Genomic DNA, 13,394 nt, shown 5'->3' with positions numbered 1-13,394 from the left:
CATGCACACACTAGCCCATGGGCCCTTCCCAAGAAGAGTTCAGAGCCTATCTGCCCAGGACCTACTCCTTCAACAGCAGAAATCCTGCAGGAAGGACTTTGGTTCCTGCAATCTGAGAAGCAAAGTGGTGGGTGGGTGGGTGGGTGGATGGATGGACTCATTCCTTCCTGCAATTCATCAGGAAATTCTGATAGCTCTAACTTCAAAATACGTATGTAATCCAACTGCCTCTCACCACCTCCATTGCTGTCCCTCTGGTCTAAGCCCCATCATCTCACCTGCATTCTAGCAATAGGCTCCTCACTCCTCTCTACTTCTGCCCTTGCCCCCAGAATAGCCAGATTCTACTCAACATAAGCCAGACAGATGGGGTGGCTCTCTCCTATAATCCCAGCAGTTAGGGAGGCGAGGCTGAGGCCGAAGTATTGCTTGAAGCCAGGAGCTCCAGCCTGGGGGAAACAAAGCCAGACCCTATGTCCAAAAAAAAAAAAAAAAAGAAAAAAAAAGGCAAATAATAGAGAAAAATCGATGAAACCAAAAGCTGGTTCTTTGAAAAGATCAGCAAGATGGACAAACCTTTAGATAAACTGACTGAAAAAAAAGACTCAAATTATTAAAATTAGGAATGAAACGGGGACATTACTACTGACCTTGCGGAAATTAAAAAGAATTAGGAGGAACTGTTATATAAACTATTGTGTGCCAACAAATTAGATTAACCTAGAGTAAATGGACGAATTCCTAAAAAGATACAAACTACCGAAACAACTCAAGAAGAAATAGAAAGTTTGAATTGACCTATAACAAGTAAATATTGAGTTAGCAATCAAAAAACTTTCTACAAACAAAAGCCCAGAACCAGATGGCTTCACTGGTGAATTCTTCCAAATGTTTAAAGATGAATTAACAAATTCCTCATAAAGTCTTCCAAAAACCAGAAGAGGAAGGAACACTTGCCAACTCATTACAAGGCCACTACCCTGCTACCAAAACAGACGAAGACACCACAAGAAAACGGAACACCAATATCAAAACGTGCATGCAAAAAATCCTCAACAAAGTACCCTCAAGTCAAATCCAGCAATACATAAAAATGATCATCCACCATGACCGTGGAGAACATATCTCCGAAATGCAAGGTTGGTTAAGCGTATAAATATCGGTCAGTGTCATAAACTGTAGTCATCAAACAAAGGACAAAACTACATGATCATCTCAACAGATGCGGAAGACAAAAGCCAGATGTCCCCCGTCTTAGAACCCAGCATCAGGCACCCATCACCTCTCTGTCCCCCCCTCTCTCCTCCTCTCTCTCTGCACTAATCAGAGTAGCCACCTTGTTGTGTACCCATTGGGTACACTCCTGACTTACTGTTCCCCCATATGTTCACATAATTCACTCTTCACCTCCTACAGGTCTTTATTCAACAACTACCTTCTCAGTGAGGCCTCTCTGGCCACCCTATGTCAAATTGCTGCCCTCTCCTCCCAGTACTCACACTCTCCCTATTTCCCTTCCCAACACCACTTCTCTCCTAAACCTTTATGATTATCAGAAATACTGTGAATTTTACAATAGAATTCACAATACTTATATATCTTGCTTGTTATCTATCTCTCCCAACTAGAATGTAAGTTCCCTCAGGAGAGAGACATTTTTATCTGTTTTACTCATTGCTATATCTACAGCATTTATTTATTTAGACATCGAGTCTCGCTCTGTTTCCCAGGCTGGTGTGCAGTGGCATGATCTTGGCTCACTGCAACCTCTGCCCCCTGGGTTCAAGTGATTCTCCTGCCTCAGCCTCCCAAGTAGCTGGGACTACAGGCATGTACCACCATGCCTAGCTAAATTTTTGTATTTTTAGTAGAGACAGGGTTTTGACATGTTGCCCAGACTGGTCTTGAACTTCTGACCTCAGGTGATCTGCCTGCCTCGGCCTCCCAAAGTGCTGGGATTACAGGCGTGAGCCACCACGCCCAGCCACCTATATCTAAAGCATTTAAACTAGTATGCCACTTAATTGGCATTCAATCACTATTGATTGAATAAACAAATGAATACAAACAGTGTGTCAGCCGACTCTTCACTCAGCCGGCAGTGACTTTCACCCAGCCATCCGTGTGCCTGACCGTGCTTTGAGCTGGAGTGCAGAGAAAGATTAGAACCAGACCTGGGCCCTGCTAAAACTCACAGACAGGGCTGGGCGAGGAGTCAGAACGTACATAACCGGCACCCCAGGAAGACGATGCTGGGGCGTACTAAAGACAGGAGGGAGAGGGGGTCAGGCCCGGCAACAGGGAGGAATGCATGGAGAGACAGAGGCCCTTGAAGGCCTAGGATGCTTTGGACATATGGAGAAGGGAGTGAGGATGGGGAAAGAGAGAGAGGGAGGCAGGCCTAGGGAATCAACAGGGACCCTGTATGGCGGGACTGCAGCGGAGGAATAAGGTTCCCAGGGTTATCAGGGAAGTTCATGAGGGGCTTTAAACACCAGGATAAGGAGCTGGACCTAGCCCCAGAGGCCCCAGGGAGCCATGCAAGGCTTCTGAGCAGGGAAGGGTCGTGGTGCCAGAAAGCTCACTCTGTAAGCCAGGCACAGTGACACACACCTGTAATTCCAGCTACTCAGGAGGCAGCATGGGCAGGATCGTCTGAGGCCAGGAGTTCAAGACCAGCCTGGGCAACACAGGGTGACCCTGTCTGGAAGGAAGGACAGAAGGAAGGAAGGAAGGAAGGAGGGAGGGAGGGAAGGAAGAAAAAAGGAAGAAGGAAGAGAAAGGAAGAAGGAAGAGAAAGAAAGAAAGAAAAAGAAAAAGAAAAAGAAAGAAAGAGAGAGAAAGAAAAGAAAGAAAGAAGAAAGGAAAGAAAGAAGGGAGTAAGGGAGGGAGGAGGGAAGGAAGGGAGGGAGGGAGGAGGGAGGGAGGAAGCTCACTCTGGCAGGTTGTGAAGAACTGAAGAACAGATTGTGGTGGGTGAGCAGGAAGACACGCAGAGCAGTAAGGTGGCTTCTGGAACAAGACAGAGGCAGGAGAAAGACAGCAAGGCATGAGCCAGGGACGGGCAGGGAGGACGGGGGGAGGACGGAGAAGGGCGGGTGGACTCTGGAGAGGTCAAGGGCTTTGCGACTGACACTTGTTGAAGAGGAGGAACTGGAGCCTGAATCTCAGCTCAGAACATCCAAGCAGACTACGGAGGCACAGGCAGAGCCACGGGGTGGGGGCGGCATGCAGCACCTCTGGAGGGTTAGAGTTCTGGTCACAGCGGTCAGCATTGGTGGGTACCAGGCCGGACCCAGCAGCTTCCCAGCACCAGAGGATGGATGCACCCTGCCCCTGCCCGCCTTTCCGCCCCTCAGCCCCAACCCCCAGGGCAGGTCTAAATAAGTGTTTCTCCAGCTGGCTTTGGCAGCCAAGACGCAATGTCATTTCTAGATGAGCCAACCAGCTCTGGAGATGTGCCAGGCTGCAGGGTGCCAGCAGGAGGTGGGGGGCAGCTGTGTCCCCAAAACCCAGCCAAGGAGCCACCTCCCACAACCAACCAAGGCAGTGGCAGAGGCAGGGCTGGCAGGGGGTCCCCAGCCCCAGCTGGCTGGTGCAGGGACAGCTTTGATGGGACCTCCGTCTGCCTGGGCTGCAGCCTCCCTGCAAGTTCAGGTCCCCCCAGCCCCCACGGCTCCTATCAGCCAGAAGTGATGCCCCCTCCCTAGGTCAGTAAGCACTGAGGTATTTGCTAGTTCCTGGGGTGTACGCAGCTCTGTTCCTGGGTCAGTGCACTAGGAAGGACACAGGCTTTGGAGGCGTCAGAGCCACGGTGGAGGTTGCTGGATTGTTTGTTTTGACAGGGTCTCAAACAAACTCTGCCACCCAGGCTGGGGTGCAGTGGCATGATCGCAGGTCCCTGCAGCCTCCATCTCTCGGGCTCAAGCAATCCTCCAGCCTCAGCCTCCCACGTAGTTGGGACTACAGGCATGTGCCGCCATGCCCACCTCATTTTTTAATTTTCTGTAGAGACAGGGTCTTGCTGCATTGTCCAAGTTGGTCTATAACTCCTGGGCTCAAGCAATCGTTTCACTTCAGCCTCCCAAAATACTGGGGTTCCACGTATCAGGTTCCAGGTACCCGGCCATTCGTTGGAGTTCTGTCTGTCCCGCTATTCACCTGTTTCTATCCGTGGACTTCAGTTTTCTAGCCTGTCAAGTGGCATAAGAAAAAGCCTCTAACAGCCGGGTGTGGTGGCTCACGCCTGTAATCCTAGCACTTTGGGAGCCTGAGGCAGGCAGATCATCTGAGGTCAGGAGTTCAAGACCAGCCTGGTCAACATGGTGAAACACTGTCTCTACTAAAAATACAAAAATTAGCTGGGCATGGTGGTGAGTGTCTCTAATCCCAGCTACTCAGGAGACTGAGACAGGAGAATCACTTGAACCCGGGAGGTGGATGTTGCAGTGGGCCGAGATCATGCCACTGCAACCTCCATGCCACTGCACTCCAGCCTGGGCAACAGAGCAAGACTCCATCTCAAAAAAAAATAACAAATAGAAAAATTAGTGGCCCATGCCTGCAGTCTCAGCTGCTGGGGAGGCTGAGGCTGGCGAATCACTTGAACCTGAGAGGTGGAGGTTGTAGTAAGTTGAGATCGTGACACCACACTCCAGCCTGGGCAACAGAGAGAGACTCTGTCTCAAAAAAAAAACAAGGAAAGAAGAAACCTTCCCCACAAACGGGTCAGTCATGAGAACTAAATCAGAGTATATGCAGACGAGAATGACAAGACTTTTCTAGTCTTCAGGAATTTCCGCAGGGACCCAAGGCTGAGAGCAAGGGGTAAGCAGCGCCCACACCTTAAGAGGGGTGCCAGACACACCTTCAGGACTCGGCGGGAGGACAGAACTATCCTATGTGGCCCCCACCCGCCTGCATCAAAGTCATGCTTGGGGGAGGATTTATTAAAAGAGTTCTGCCCTTGACCAGGTGCGGTGGCTCACACCTGTAATCCCAGCACTTCGGGAGGCCGAGGTGGGCGGATCATGAGGTCAGGAGTTCGAGACCAGCCTGACCAACATGGTGAAACCCTGTCTCTACCAAAAATACAAAAATTAGCTGGGTGTGGTGGCGCATGCCTCTAATCCCAGCTACTAGGGAGGCTGAGGCAGGAGAATCTCTTGAACCCACGATGTGGAGGTTGCAGGGAGCCGAGATTGTGCCACTGCACTCCAGCCTGGGCAACAGAGCGAGACGCCGTCTCAGTAGTAATAATAATAAATACAAAAATTAGCTGGGTGTCATGGTGCAAGCCTGTAGTCCCAGCTGCTCAGGAGGCTGAGGCAAGAAGATTGCTTGAGTCCAGGAGTTCCAGACCAGCCTGAACAACATAGTGAGACTGCCATCTCTAAAAGATGAATAAATAAATAATAAAGAGTTCCACTCTTAAGCTGAGTAAGGAGCTTCAGGTGACAATCCCCACAGAGGGCAGTGCTTAGGAAGCTGGCCTTTCCCCCCTGGCTAGACACCAGCTAAATGCCAAACCTCCTGTACAGGGCACCTGAGGGGCGTGCACAGAAGGCGTCCTCAGGACATCCAGATGCACATCATTTGGCATTAGGGGAGACGGATCCTGGGGCCGCGATGCCAGATCGAGCAGTCTGCAGTGTCATGGCGGGGGACAGGGTGGCAGTCGGGGAGGCTTCCCTTCCTGACCTCCTCCAGGGGTCAGATGGACACCATGGAGGGAGACAGGTGCTCATGAGAGGGGAACCCTTGCAGGATCTCCTGCCTCGGCAAGAAGGCCAGGCTGGAAAGGCAACCCTGCAACAAGGAATTGGGCAAAGCAGAAACCAGGGCCACAAAATGCCCACAAAAGTGCCCGCCCACCCCGCCTCTGGGCATCTGCCACAGGGAAGGCACTAATAGTCAGCAGAAACAGCTCTGGACACAGGAAATGCATGGCCGTTCTGGGCCATCCTTCCTCGCCTGCTCATCTCTGGAGGAGACAGAATCTCCAGGGGAGGCATGGTGCCGGGATGCCGGTAGAAGATGGAACAAGGGGAACAAGACGAAACTGCAGCCCCCCACTTCCCAAGGCAAGTTTCTGGGCCTGGAAAGAAGCTTCGTTTGGGGCCGGGCGCAGTGGCTCACGGCTGTAATCCCAGCACTTTGGGAGGCCAAGGCAGGCGGATCACGAGGTCAGGAATTCGAGATCAGCCTGACCAACATGGTGAAATCCCGTCTCTACTAAAAATACAAAAATTAGCTGGGTGTGGTGGCGCATGCCTGTGATCCCAGATACTCAGGAGGCTGAGGCAGGAGAATCACTTGAACCCTGGAGGCGGAGGTTGCACTGAGCCGAGATTGTGCCCCTGCACTCCAGCCTGGGCAACAATGCGAGACTCCATGTCAAAAAATAAAATACAAAAATTAGCCGGGTGTGGTGGCTCACACCTGTAATTCCAGCTACTCAGGAGGCTGAAGCAGGAGAATCGCTTGAACCCAGGAGGCAGAAGTTGCAGTGAGCTGAGATCACACCACTGCACTCCAGCCTCGGCAACAGAGACTCAGTCTCAAAAAAAAAAAAAAAAAAGCAGCAGCAGCAGCAGCTTTATTTGGAAGCAGGGCCAAAGTTTTGGTTTCGACGATTTCAATGGGAACAGCCTGTTTAGCTCCTGCGTGTGACTGCAGAAGCGATGGGCTCTGGCCATGGGCGGGAGATGCAGCCAAACTGGTGGGAGGACCACAGAGCCATGCCTGGTTCCCTTTCCCCAGGCCTGCTCCGTGAACCTGCTGTACACACAAGCGCATCTGTGTCTGCAGGCTCCGGCTCAGGGCTGTGGAGCTGGGAGAGGCAGGGAGCTCCGGCCCCTCTGCTTGCCTCCAGGCTGGTGTCACCCTCTCCGAAGCAGTGGCCCTTCCCCCTGTTGGGGACAGGCAGGGCTGGGGCTTTGAGGAGCCAGGGACACTGCTGCACACGGGACTCTCGGGCTCTGGTCTCCACCCTTTTGACTCCCTGTCCATGGACAAGCCCCATAACCCTCGGCGCCTCCTGGGACCCAAACCAGCATGAGCCCAAGTGGGAACATGAATTCTGGCGTGAGGACAGAATGGTCTGGGAAGGCTTCTGGAGAAGCAACCTTTGAGTTGAGACTTGCAGAAGGAGGGTTTCAGGATGCACCAGAGAGGAGATGGTGCTCTTTTTGGAAGAAATGGACACATGCAAAGTCTGGGAAGCGTGTGTGCCCACGTGGCTGGCATGGCCACAGCTGAAGGCCCCTGAAGGGCTGTGATGCAATGTGGATTCAGAACAGTCGACGTGACCGTGATTATCAACTGAAAGCAGCGTCCACACTGGCCATAACCAATCTGGGCCTTGCTTCCCTCCTCTGTGACCTGGGGAGAATTGCTCTATTTCTTCCTGGGCTCACAATATGACCTGGCAATAAATGAGTCCTATTTTCTCAAACTAACACATTAACCCAGAGCTCAGAGGACACCTTTTACAGTCAGAAAAGCTTAGGCTCAAATCTCAGTTCTGTGGAACTCCTGTTAAGCTTCTCTTCCCCGTATCCCCACCCCCACCCCGCCCCGTCACCAAGATGGAGTCCCGTTCTGTCGCCAAGGCTGGAGTGCAGTGGCACGATCTTGGCTCACTGCCACCTCCGCCTCCTGGGTTCATGCGATTCTCCTGCCTCATCCTCCTGAGCAGCTGGGATTACAGGTGCCCGCCACCATGCCTGGCTAATTTTTTTGTATTTTTAGAAGAGATGGGGTTTCACCATCTTGGCCAGGCTGGTCTCGAACTCCTGACCTCAAGTGATCCACCCGCCTTGACCTCCCAAAGTGCTGGGATTACAGACGTGAGCCACCATGCCCGGCCAAGCTTCTCTTTGCTGATCTGTAAAATGGGGATTACAAGCTCTATTCAGAAGGAAGGCAGAACATAATGTACGTAAAGGCCCGGCCCAGCGTGAGCCTGTGGAAACAGAAGCCCTCACCCCCGACACTGTCTCTGCCTCCACAGAGGCTCTCACTTACGTAGGACACCAGCAGGTTGGTCGGGGCCAGGACGAGAGCCAGGTAGAGGCAGGGGGCTGCGGCGAGTAGGCTGGAGGCGCAGATGAGGGGCTCGGCTCTTGGGTTGACTTTCTTGTACCTCCTCGAAACTTCTGCCCCCAAGATGACCCCAATGACGCCGGTTATGATGGTCAGTGACCCAAAAATCAGGCTGATGGGGAAGAGCACAGAGGGGTTGGTCAGCTGGGTGGGGTCAGCACAGGGACCTTTCATCCTGCTCCCAGCCCCAGGTCTAGTCACTTGGCCCAAGCGCACGATCTGATGCCTGCAGGGAGCATTGCTGTGGACCCCTGACCTGACCCAGGCCTTACCCACCCTTCTCACTGATGCTCTCAGGGCCTGCGGACCCTGATCAGGGACCAACATCCCCCCGCCCTTCCCCACCCCCTTTCCTGCCCCATCCGCTGCCTCATCCTGGGGATCCCACTGGCCATGTAGGTGATCACCCAGCACCCCAGGGCCCAGCCTGCCTCATCTCCATTGACCCTCACCCTCCCACCACCCAAAACGGCCCCACTCAAAATCTTTATTCCAGGGTCCCGCTCTGGCCCCAGCCTTTCCAGCTCCCAGTACTAAGAGGAATGGAGGTGAGCGCACATGGACTGACTGGGCCCCCGTGATGCACCCGGCCCTCGTCTGGGCCCTGAACACACACTCCCCCCCTTGAATCCCACCCTTCCAGTCCCTGTCTTCAAACCCCTCTCAAGCAGCACCTGCGACGGAAGTCCCTTCCAGCCCTCTCCAAGACCCACTTCAACTCTGCTTGGCTTCCCCTTGCTGATCCTTCCTGTGGAGACCTGTCCCTCCGAAGTAACCTCCAGACAGGCTCCCCAGTGCACTGCAAACACAGATCTGTGGTGGGAGGAGGTCAAGACCAGCAAGATCCCGTTTCTACAAAAAAATGTTTAAATTATCCAGGCTTGAGAGCGTGTACCTGTAGTCCCAGCTACTCAGGACGATCACTTGAGGTCAGAAGTTCAAGGCCACAGGGAGCTACGGTCATACCACTGCCCTCCAGCTTGGGCAACAGAGCAAGAACCTGTCTCTAAAAGTAAAATTAAAAACAAAAACCTGACCTTGTCCCCGCCCACCTCCTACCTGAAATTCTCCACAAGCTCTCAAACACCCATGAGATCTGTCCCCAGTTCCATATGGCATACATTGTCCTTCGTGATCTGACTCTGGCTCACATCAACCCCAGGTCCCAGCTCTATTTTCTCCCAGCTCTCTTTTCTTCCCCTCCCCACTCCACACCTCATACTTTCATTCCTCCATCAGGAACAGCCTTCACTAGTTTTTGACCTACCAAACTCCTACTCATCCTTCAGAACCCATCACAGCCTCCTTGTGGATGCCCTTCCTTTGTTCCCTTGCTGATCCCTTCACTCCCATCAGTTCCCACAGCACCTTCTGTGTCTCCAGGTTCATTCCCGGCCAGGAAATTCCTAGAGAACAGTGACAGGTTTGGTGTCTTTTCTTGACTCTCTGCTGGGAGCAATGAGCTCATTGATCCCTCCTAGAATTCCCAGACAGACAGACAAACAAGGTGAGGCTGAGAAAGGGCAAGGCCAAGATTACCCAGCTGGCAAATGACAGACCAGGATTGGAATATACATCATCACCCTATTCGTCCATTCTGCAACCTCCAGCCTCCTTTTAAAGGAGCTCAAAGGGGCCGGGCAAGGTGGCTTAAGCCTGTAATCCCAGCACGTTGGGAGGCTGAGGCGGGTGGATCACTTGAGGTCAGGAATTCAAGACCAGCCTGGCCAACGCAGCAAAACCCCGTCTCTACTAAAAATGTAACAATACAAAAATTAGCTGGGCATGGCGGTGGGCACCTGTAATCCCAGCTACTCGGGAGGTTGAGGCGGGAGAATCACTTGAATCCGAGAGGCAGAGGTTGCAGTGAGCCAAGATCGCACCACTGCACTCCAGCCTGGGTGACAGAGCGAGACTCCATCTCAAAAAACAAAACAAACAAATAAAGGAGCTCAAAGGAAAGGCTGAGACCGACCAGCATGAACTCTTGAAGACACCAGTCTAACCAGGGTCTTTCCAGCCTCAGTGGCTGGTGCTCCTCCCAGCAAGCTCCCGGCCAGCACGGATGGCCCTGCAGGACCGGTCCATGCTGACCGAGGCAGCTTCCCCTCTCTTCTCCCGCCCTGACTTTGCACAAAGGACTGGGAATTCTCCAAACTCACCCTCTACCTGCTGGCCTGTTTCCTGGGTGCAGAATACCACAGCCCCCCACCCACCATTCGCTACCTGGCCATATCCACTGCTAGAGCCAAACGTTTCTAGAGGTGTGGATGGCCAGGCGCCCTGCTATCATTCTCATAGTTCCCACCAAGATGGAAGACAGTCACAGAGGCAAGATTATGGTTACCAACGAACTGTACTATGAGAAAACCACTTCTCCCCTAAGAACATCCGTGAAGTGTCCATCTCGAAGGCTGAGGACTAATGGGTTAATTCCCCTCTGCCATCCTCCCAGTGTAGAGAAGACAGTGTAGTGCCCAGAGAGGGCAGGAACTTGCCTGAGGTCACACAGCCCCTCAGGGGCACAACCAGGGCCTCAGGGCCCTCTGCCTGCCAGACGGAAGCATGTGCGTCCTTGGGTAGTTCAGAAGTGTTTTCCAAACCTTCCCAGGCTTCTGAGCAGTTCGAGGTCTGGCTCAGTCCAGTCAGGTGACTGGAATCCCGGAGGAATGCTAGCCGCCTTTGAGTCCTGGTCTGAGCTGACCTTAGCAGGTTCTCGATATATTCATGAGACTTAGGATTGATTATTCAGACAGGCTGCCTGAACAGGCACCCCCACCAGCCCCTGAGCGGGAGGTACAGCCAGAGGGCACGCCACAGCACCAAGCCCTTCGAGTTCCCTCCGTCTACATAGGGCCTTCCCAGCATCACAGATTCTCACAGCCAGGACAGCCCTTAAAGACCTATCAGCACGGCCAGGCGCAGTGGCTCACGACTGGAATCCCAGCACTGTGGGAGGCTGAGGTGGGCGGATCATTTGAAGTCAGCAGTTCAAGACCAGCCTGACCAATATGATGAAACCCCGTCTCTACCAAAAATACAAAAATTTAGGCCAGGCACGGTGGCTCATACTTGTAATCCCAGCTTAGGTGGCCAGGTGGGTGGATCAATTGAGGTCAGGAGTTTGAGACCATCCTGGCCAATACAGTGAAACCCCATCTCTACTAAAAAGACAAAAATTAGCTGGGCATGGTAGCAGGCACCTGTAATCCCAGCTACTGAGGAGGCTGAGGCAGGAGAATCGCTTGAATCTGGGAGGCGGAGGTTTGCAGTGAGCCGAGATCTTCCCACTGCACTCTAGCCTGGGTGGAAGAGCTAGGCTCTGTCTCAAAGCAAAACAAAACAAAAATTAGCCAGGCATTGTGGTGTGTGCCTATAATCCCAGCTACTTGAGAGGTTGAGGCAGGAGAATCGCTTGAACCTGTGAGGCGGAGGTTGCAGTGAGCCAATATCACACCACTGCACTCCAGCCCAGGTGACAGAGCGAGACTCCGTCTCAGGAAAAAAAAAAAAAAAAAAAAAAAAAAAAATCTGTAAGTTCTACACTGATCCCCTGTACATTGGCCCTGGCAAGCAGCTGCCCAACCTCCACTTACATGCCCCCTGGGGCAGGAAGCTCACTACTCCCCTCCCCATACAGCCCCTTCCATCTGAGCCACTTGGGCTCTGAGTGTTGGAAGTTTTCCCTCTGGCTGAACTGGAATCCTGTGTCCTGTGGCTTCCTGCCCCTGCTCACCCTCACCCGGGAGCTCACCCTCACCACAGGGGAGATATTAACAGCTGAGGTCTGTGCAGAACCCCCACACCAGGGCCTTCTGTCCGCTCAGGGGTAGGCTGAATGAATCCCTCCCCCCACCCCCCCGCAAGATGTCTACGTCCTAATCTCTGCAACCTGTGAATGCTACCTACCATATATGAAAAGATATACTTTGTAAGCCAGGCGCAGTGACACACATCTGTAATTCCAGCACTTTGGGAGACCGAGGCAGGTGGATAACTTGAGGTCAGGAGTTTGAGACCAGCCTGGCCAACATGGTGAAAGTCGGTCTCTACTAAAAATACAAAAAATTAGCCGGGTATGGTGGCAGGTGCCTGTAATCCCAGCTACTCGGGAGGCTGAGGCAGGAGAATCACTTGAACCCGGGAGGCAGAGGCTGCAGTCAGCCAAGATTATGTCATTGCACTCCAGCCTAGGCAACAAGATTGAAATTCTGTCTCAAAAAAAAAGCAAGAAAGCCAGGCGCGGTGGCTCAAGCCTGTAATCCCAGCACTTTGGGAAACCGAGGCGGGTGGATCACGAGGTCAAGAGATCGAGACCATCCTGGTCAACGTGGTGAAACCCCGTCTCTACTAAAAATACAAAAAATTAGCTGGGCGTGGTGGCGCGTGCCTGTAGTCCCAGCTACTCGGGAGGCTGAGGCAGGAGAATTGCCTGAGCCCAGGAGGTGGAGGTTGCGGTGAGCCAAGATCGCACCATCACACTCCAGCCTGGGTAACAAGAGCGAAACTCCGTCTCAAAAAAAACCCAAAAAACAAAAAATAGACAGGCATGGTGGCACGCACCCGTGGTCCCAGCTACTTGGGAGGCTGAGGTGGGAGGATTGCTTGAACCTGGGAGGTTGAGACTGCGGTGAACTGTGTTTGTACCACTGCCTTCCAGCCTGGTGACAGAGTGAGACCTTGACTCAAAAAAGAAATAAAAGAAGGAATGAAGGGGAGGAAGAAAAGGAAGGGGAGGAGAGAAGAAAAAAAAAAAGAAAAGAAAACCTGGGCCCGGTGGCTCATGCCTGTAATCCTAGCACTTTGGGAGGCCAAGGCAGGCAGATCACAAGGTCAGGAGTTCAAGACCAGCCTGGCCACGGTGAAACCTGATCTCTACTAAAAAGACAAAAATTAGCTGGGTGTGGTGGCGTGTGCCTGTAATCCCAGCTACTTGAGAGGCTGAGGCAGGAGAATTGCTTGAACCCAAGAGGTGGAGGTTGCGGTGAGCCAAGATTGTGCCATTGCACTCCAGCCTGGGCAACAGAGTGAGACTGTCTCAAAAAAAGAAAGAGAGAGAGGAGAAGAGAAGAAGGTATGTTCAGCATAGGGCCTGAGCCAAAGTAAAAACTTAGTAAGTAATGATGAGAAAAGGGAAGGAAGTTCTGCGCAAAGGGCATGGCTGAGGCCCAGGCACAGAGCAGTGAGAAGCCAAGGACGTTCTGGAAGTTACACGGAGCTCCCTCTGGGCATCAGGGAGTGAGGCAGAGGCAAGAGAGGAAGAGGAGGAGGAGGAGGGAAGGAGAAGG

At 52.7% G+C, this 13,394-nt stretch overlaps 1 protein-coding gene across 2 annotated transcripts in view; it reads right to left on the bottom strand.

Annotated features, from left to right (window-relative positions):
- The window catches only part of SPNS3 (SPNS lysolipid transporter 3, sphingosine-1-phosphate (putative)), a 62,605-nt gene that overhangs the window by 37,779 nt on the left and 11,432 nt on the right, over positions 1–13,394 (bottom strand). For both annotated transcript variants that reach the window (XM_074388380.1, XM_074388379.1), the window contains exon 7: positions 8,029–8,218. In XM_074388380.1, coding sequence (XP_074244481.1) covers positions 8,029–8,218 — 190 coding nt within the window. The remainder of the gene's footprint in view (positions 1–8,028; positions 8,219–13,394) is intronic.

Source organism: Saimiri boliviensis, chromosome 17 (genome assembly GCF_048565385.1).
Source record: "Saimiri boliviensis isolate mSaiBol1 chromosome 17, mSaiBol1.pri, whole genome shotgun sequence".
Taxonomy (NCBI): Eukaryota; Metazoa; Chordata; class Mammalia; order Primates; family Cebidae; genus Saimiri; species Saimiri boliviensis.
Note: the sequence above shows the minus strand (reverse complement) of the source record. Positions and strands in the feature narration are given on the sequence as shown.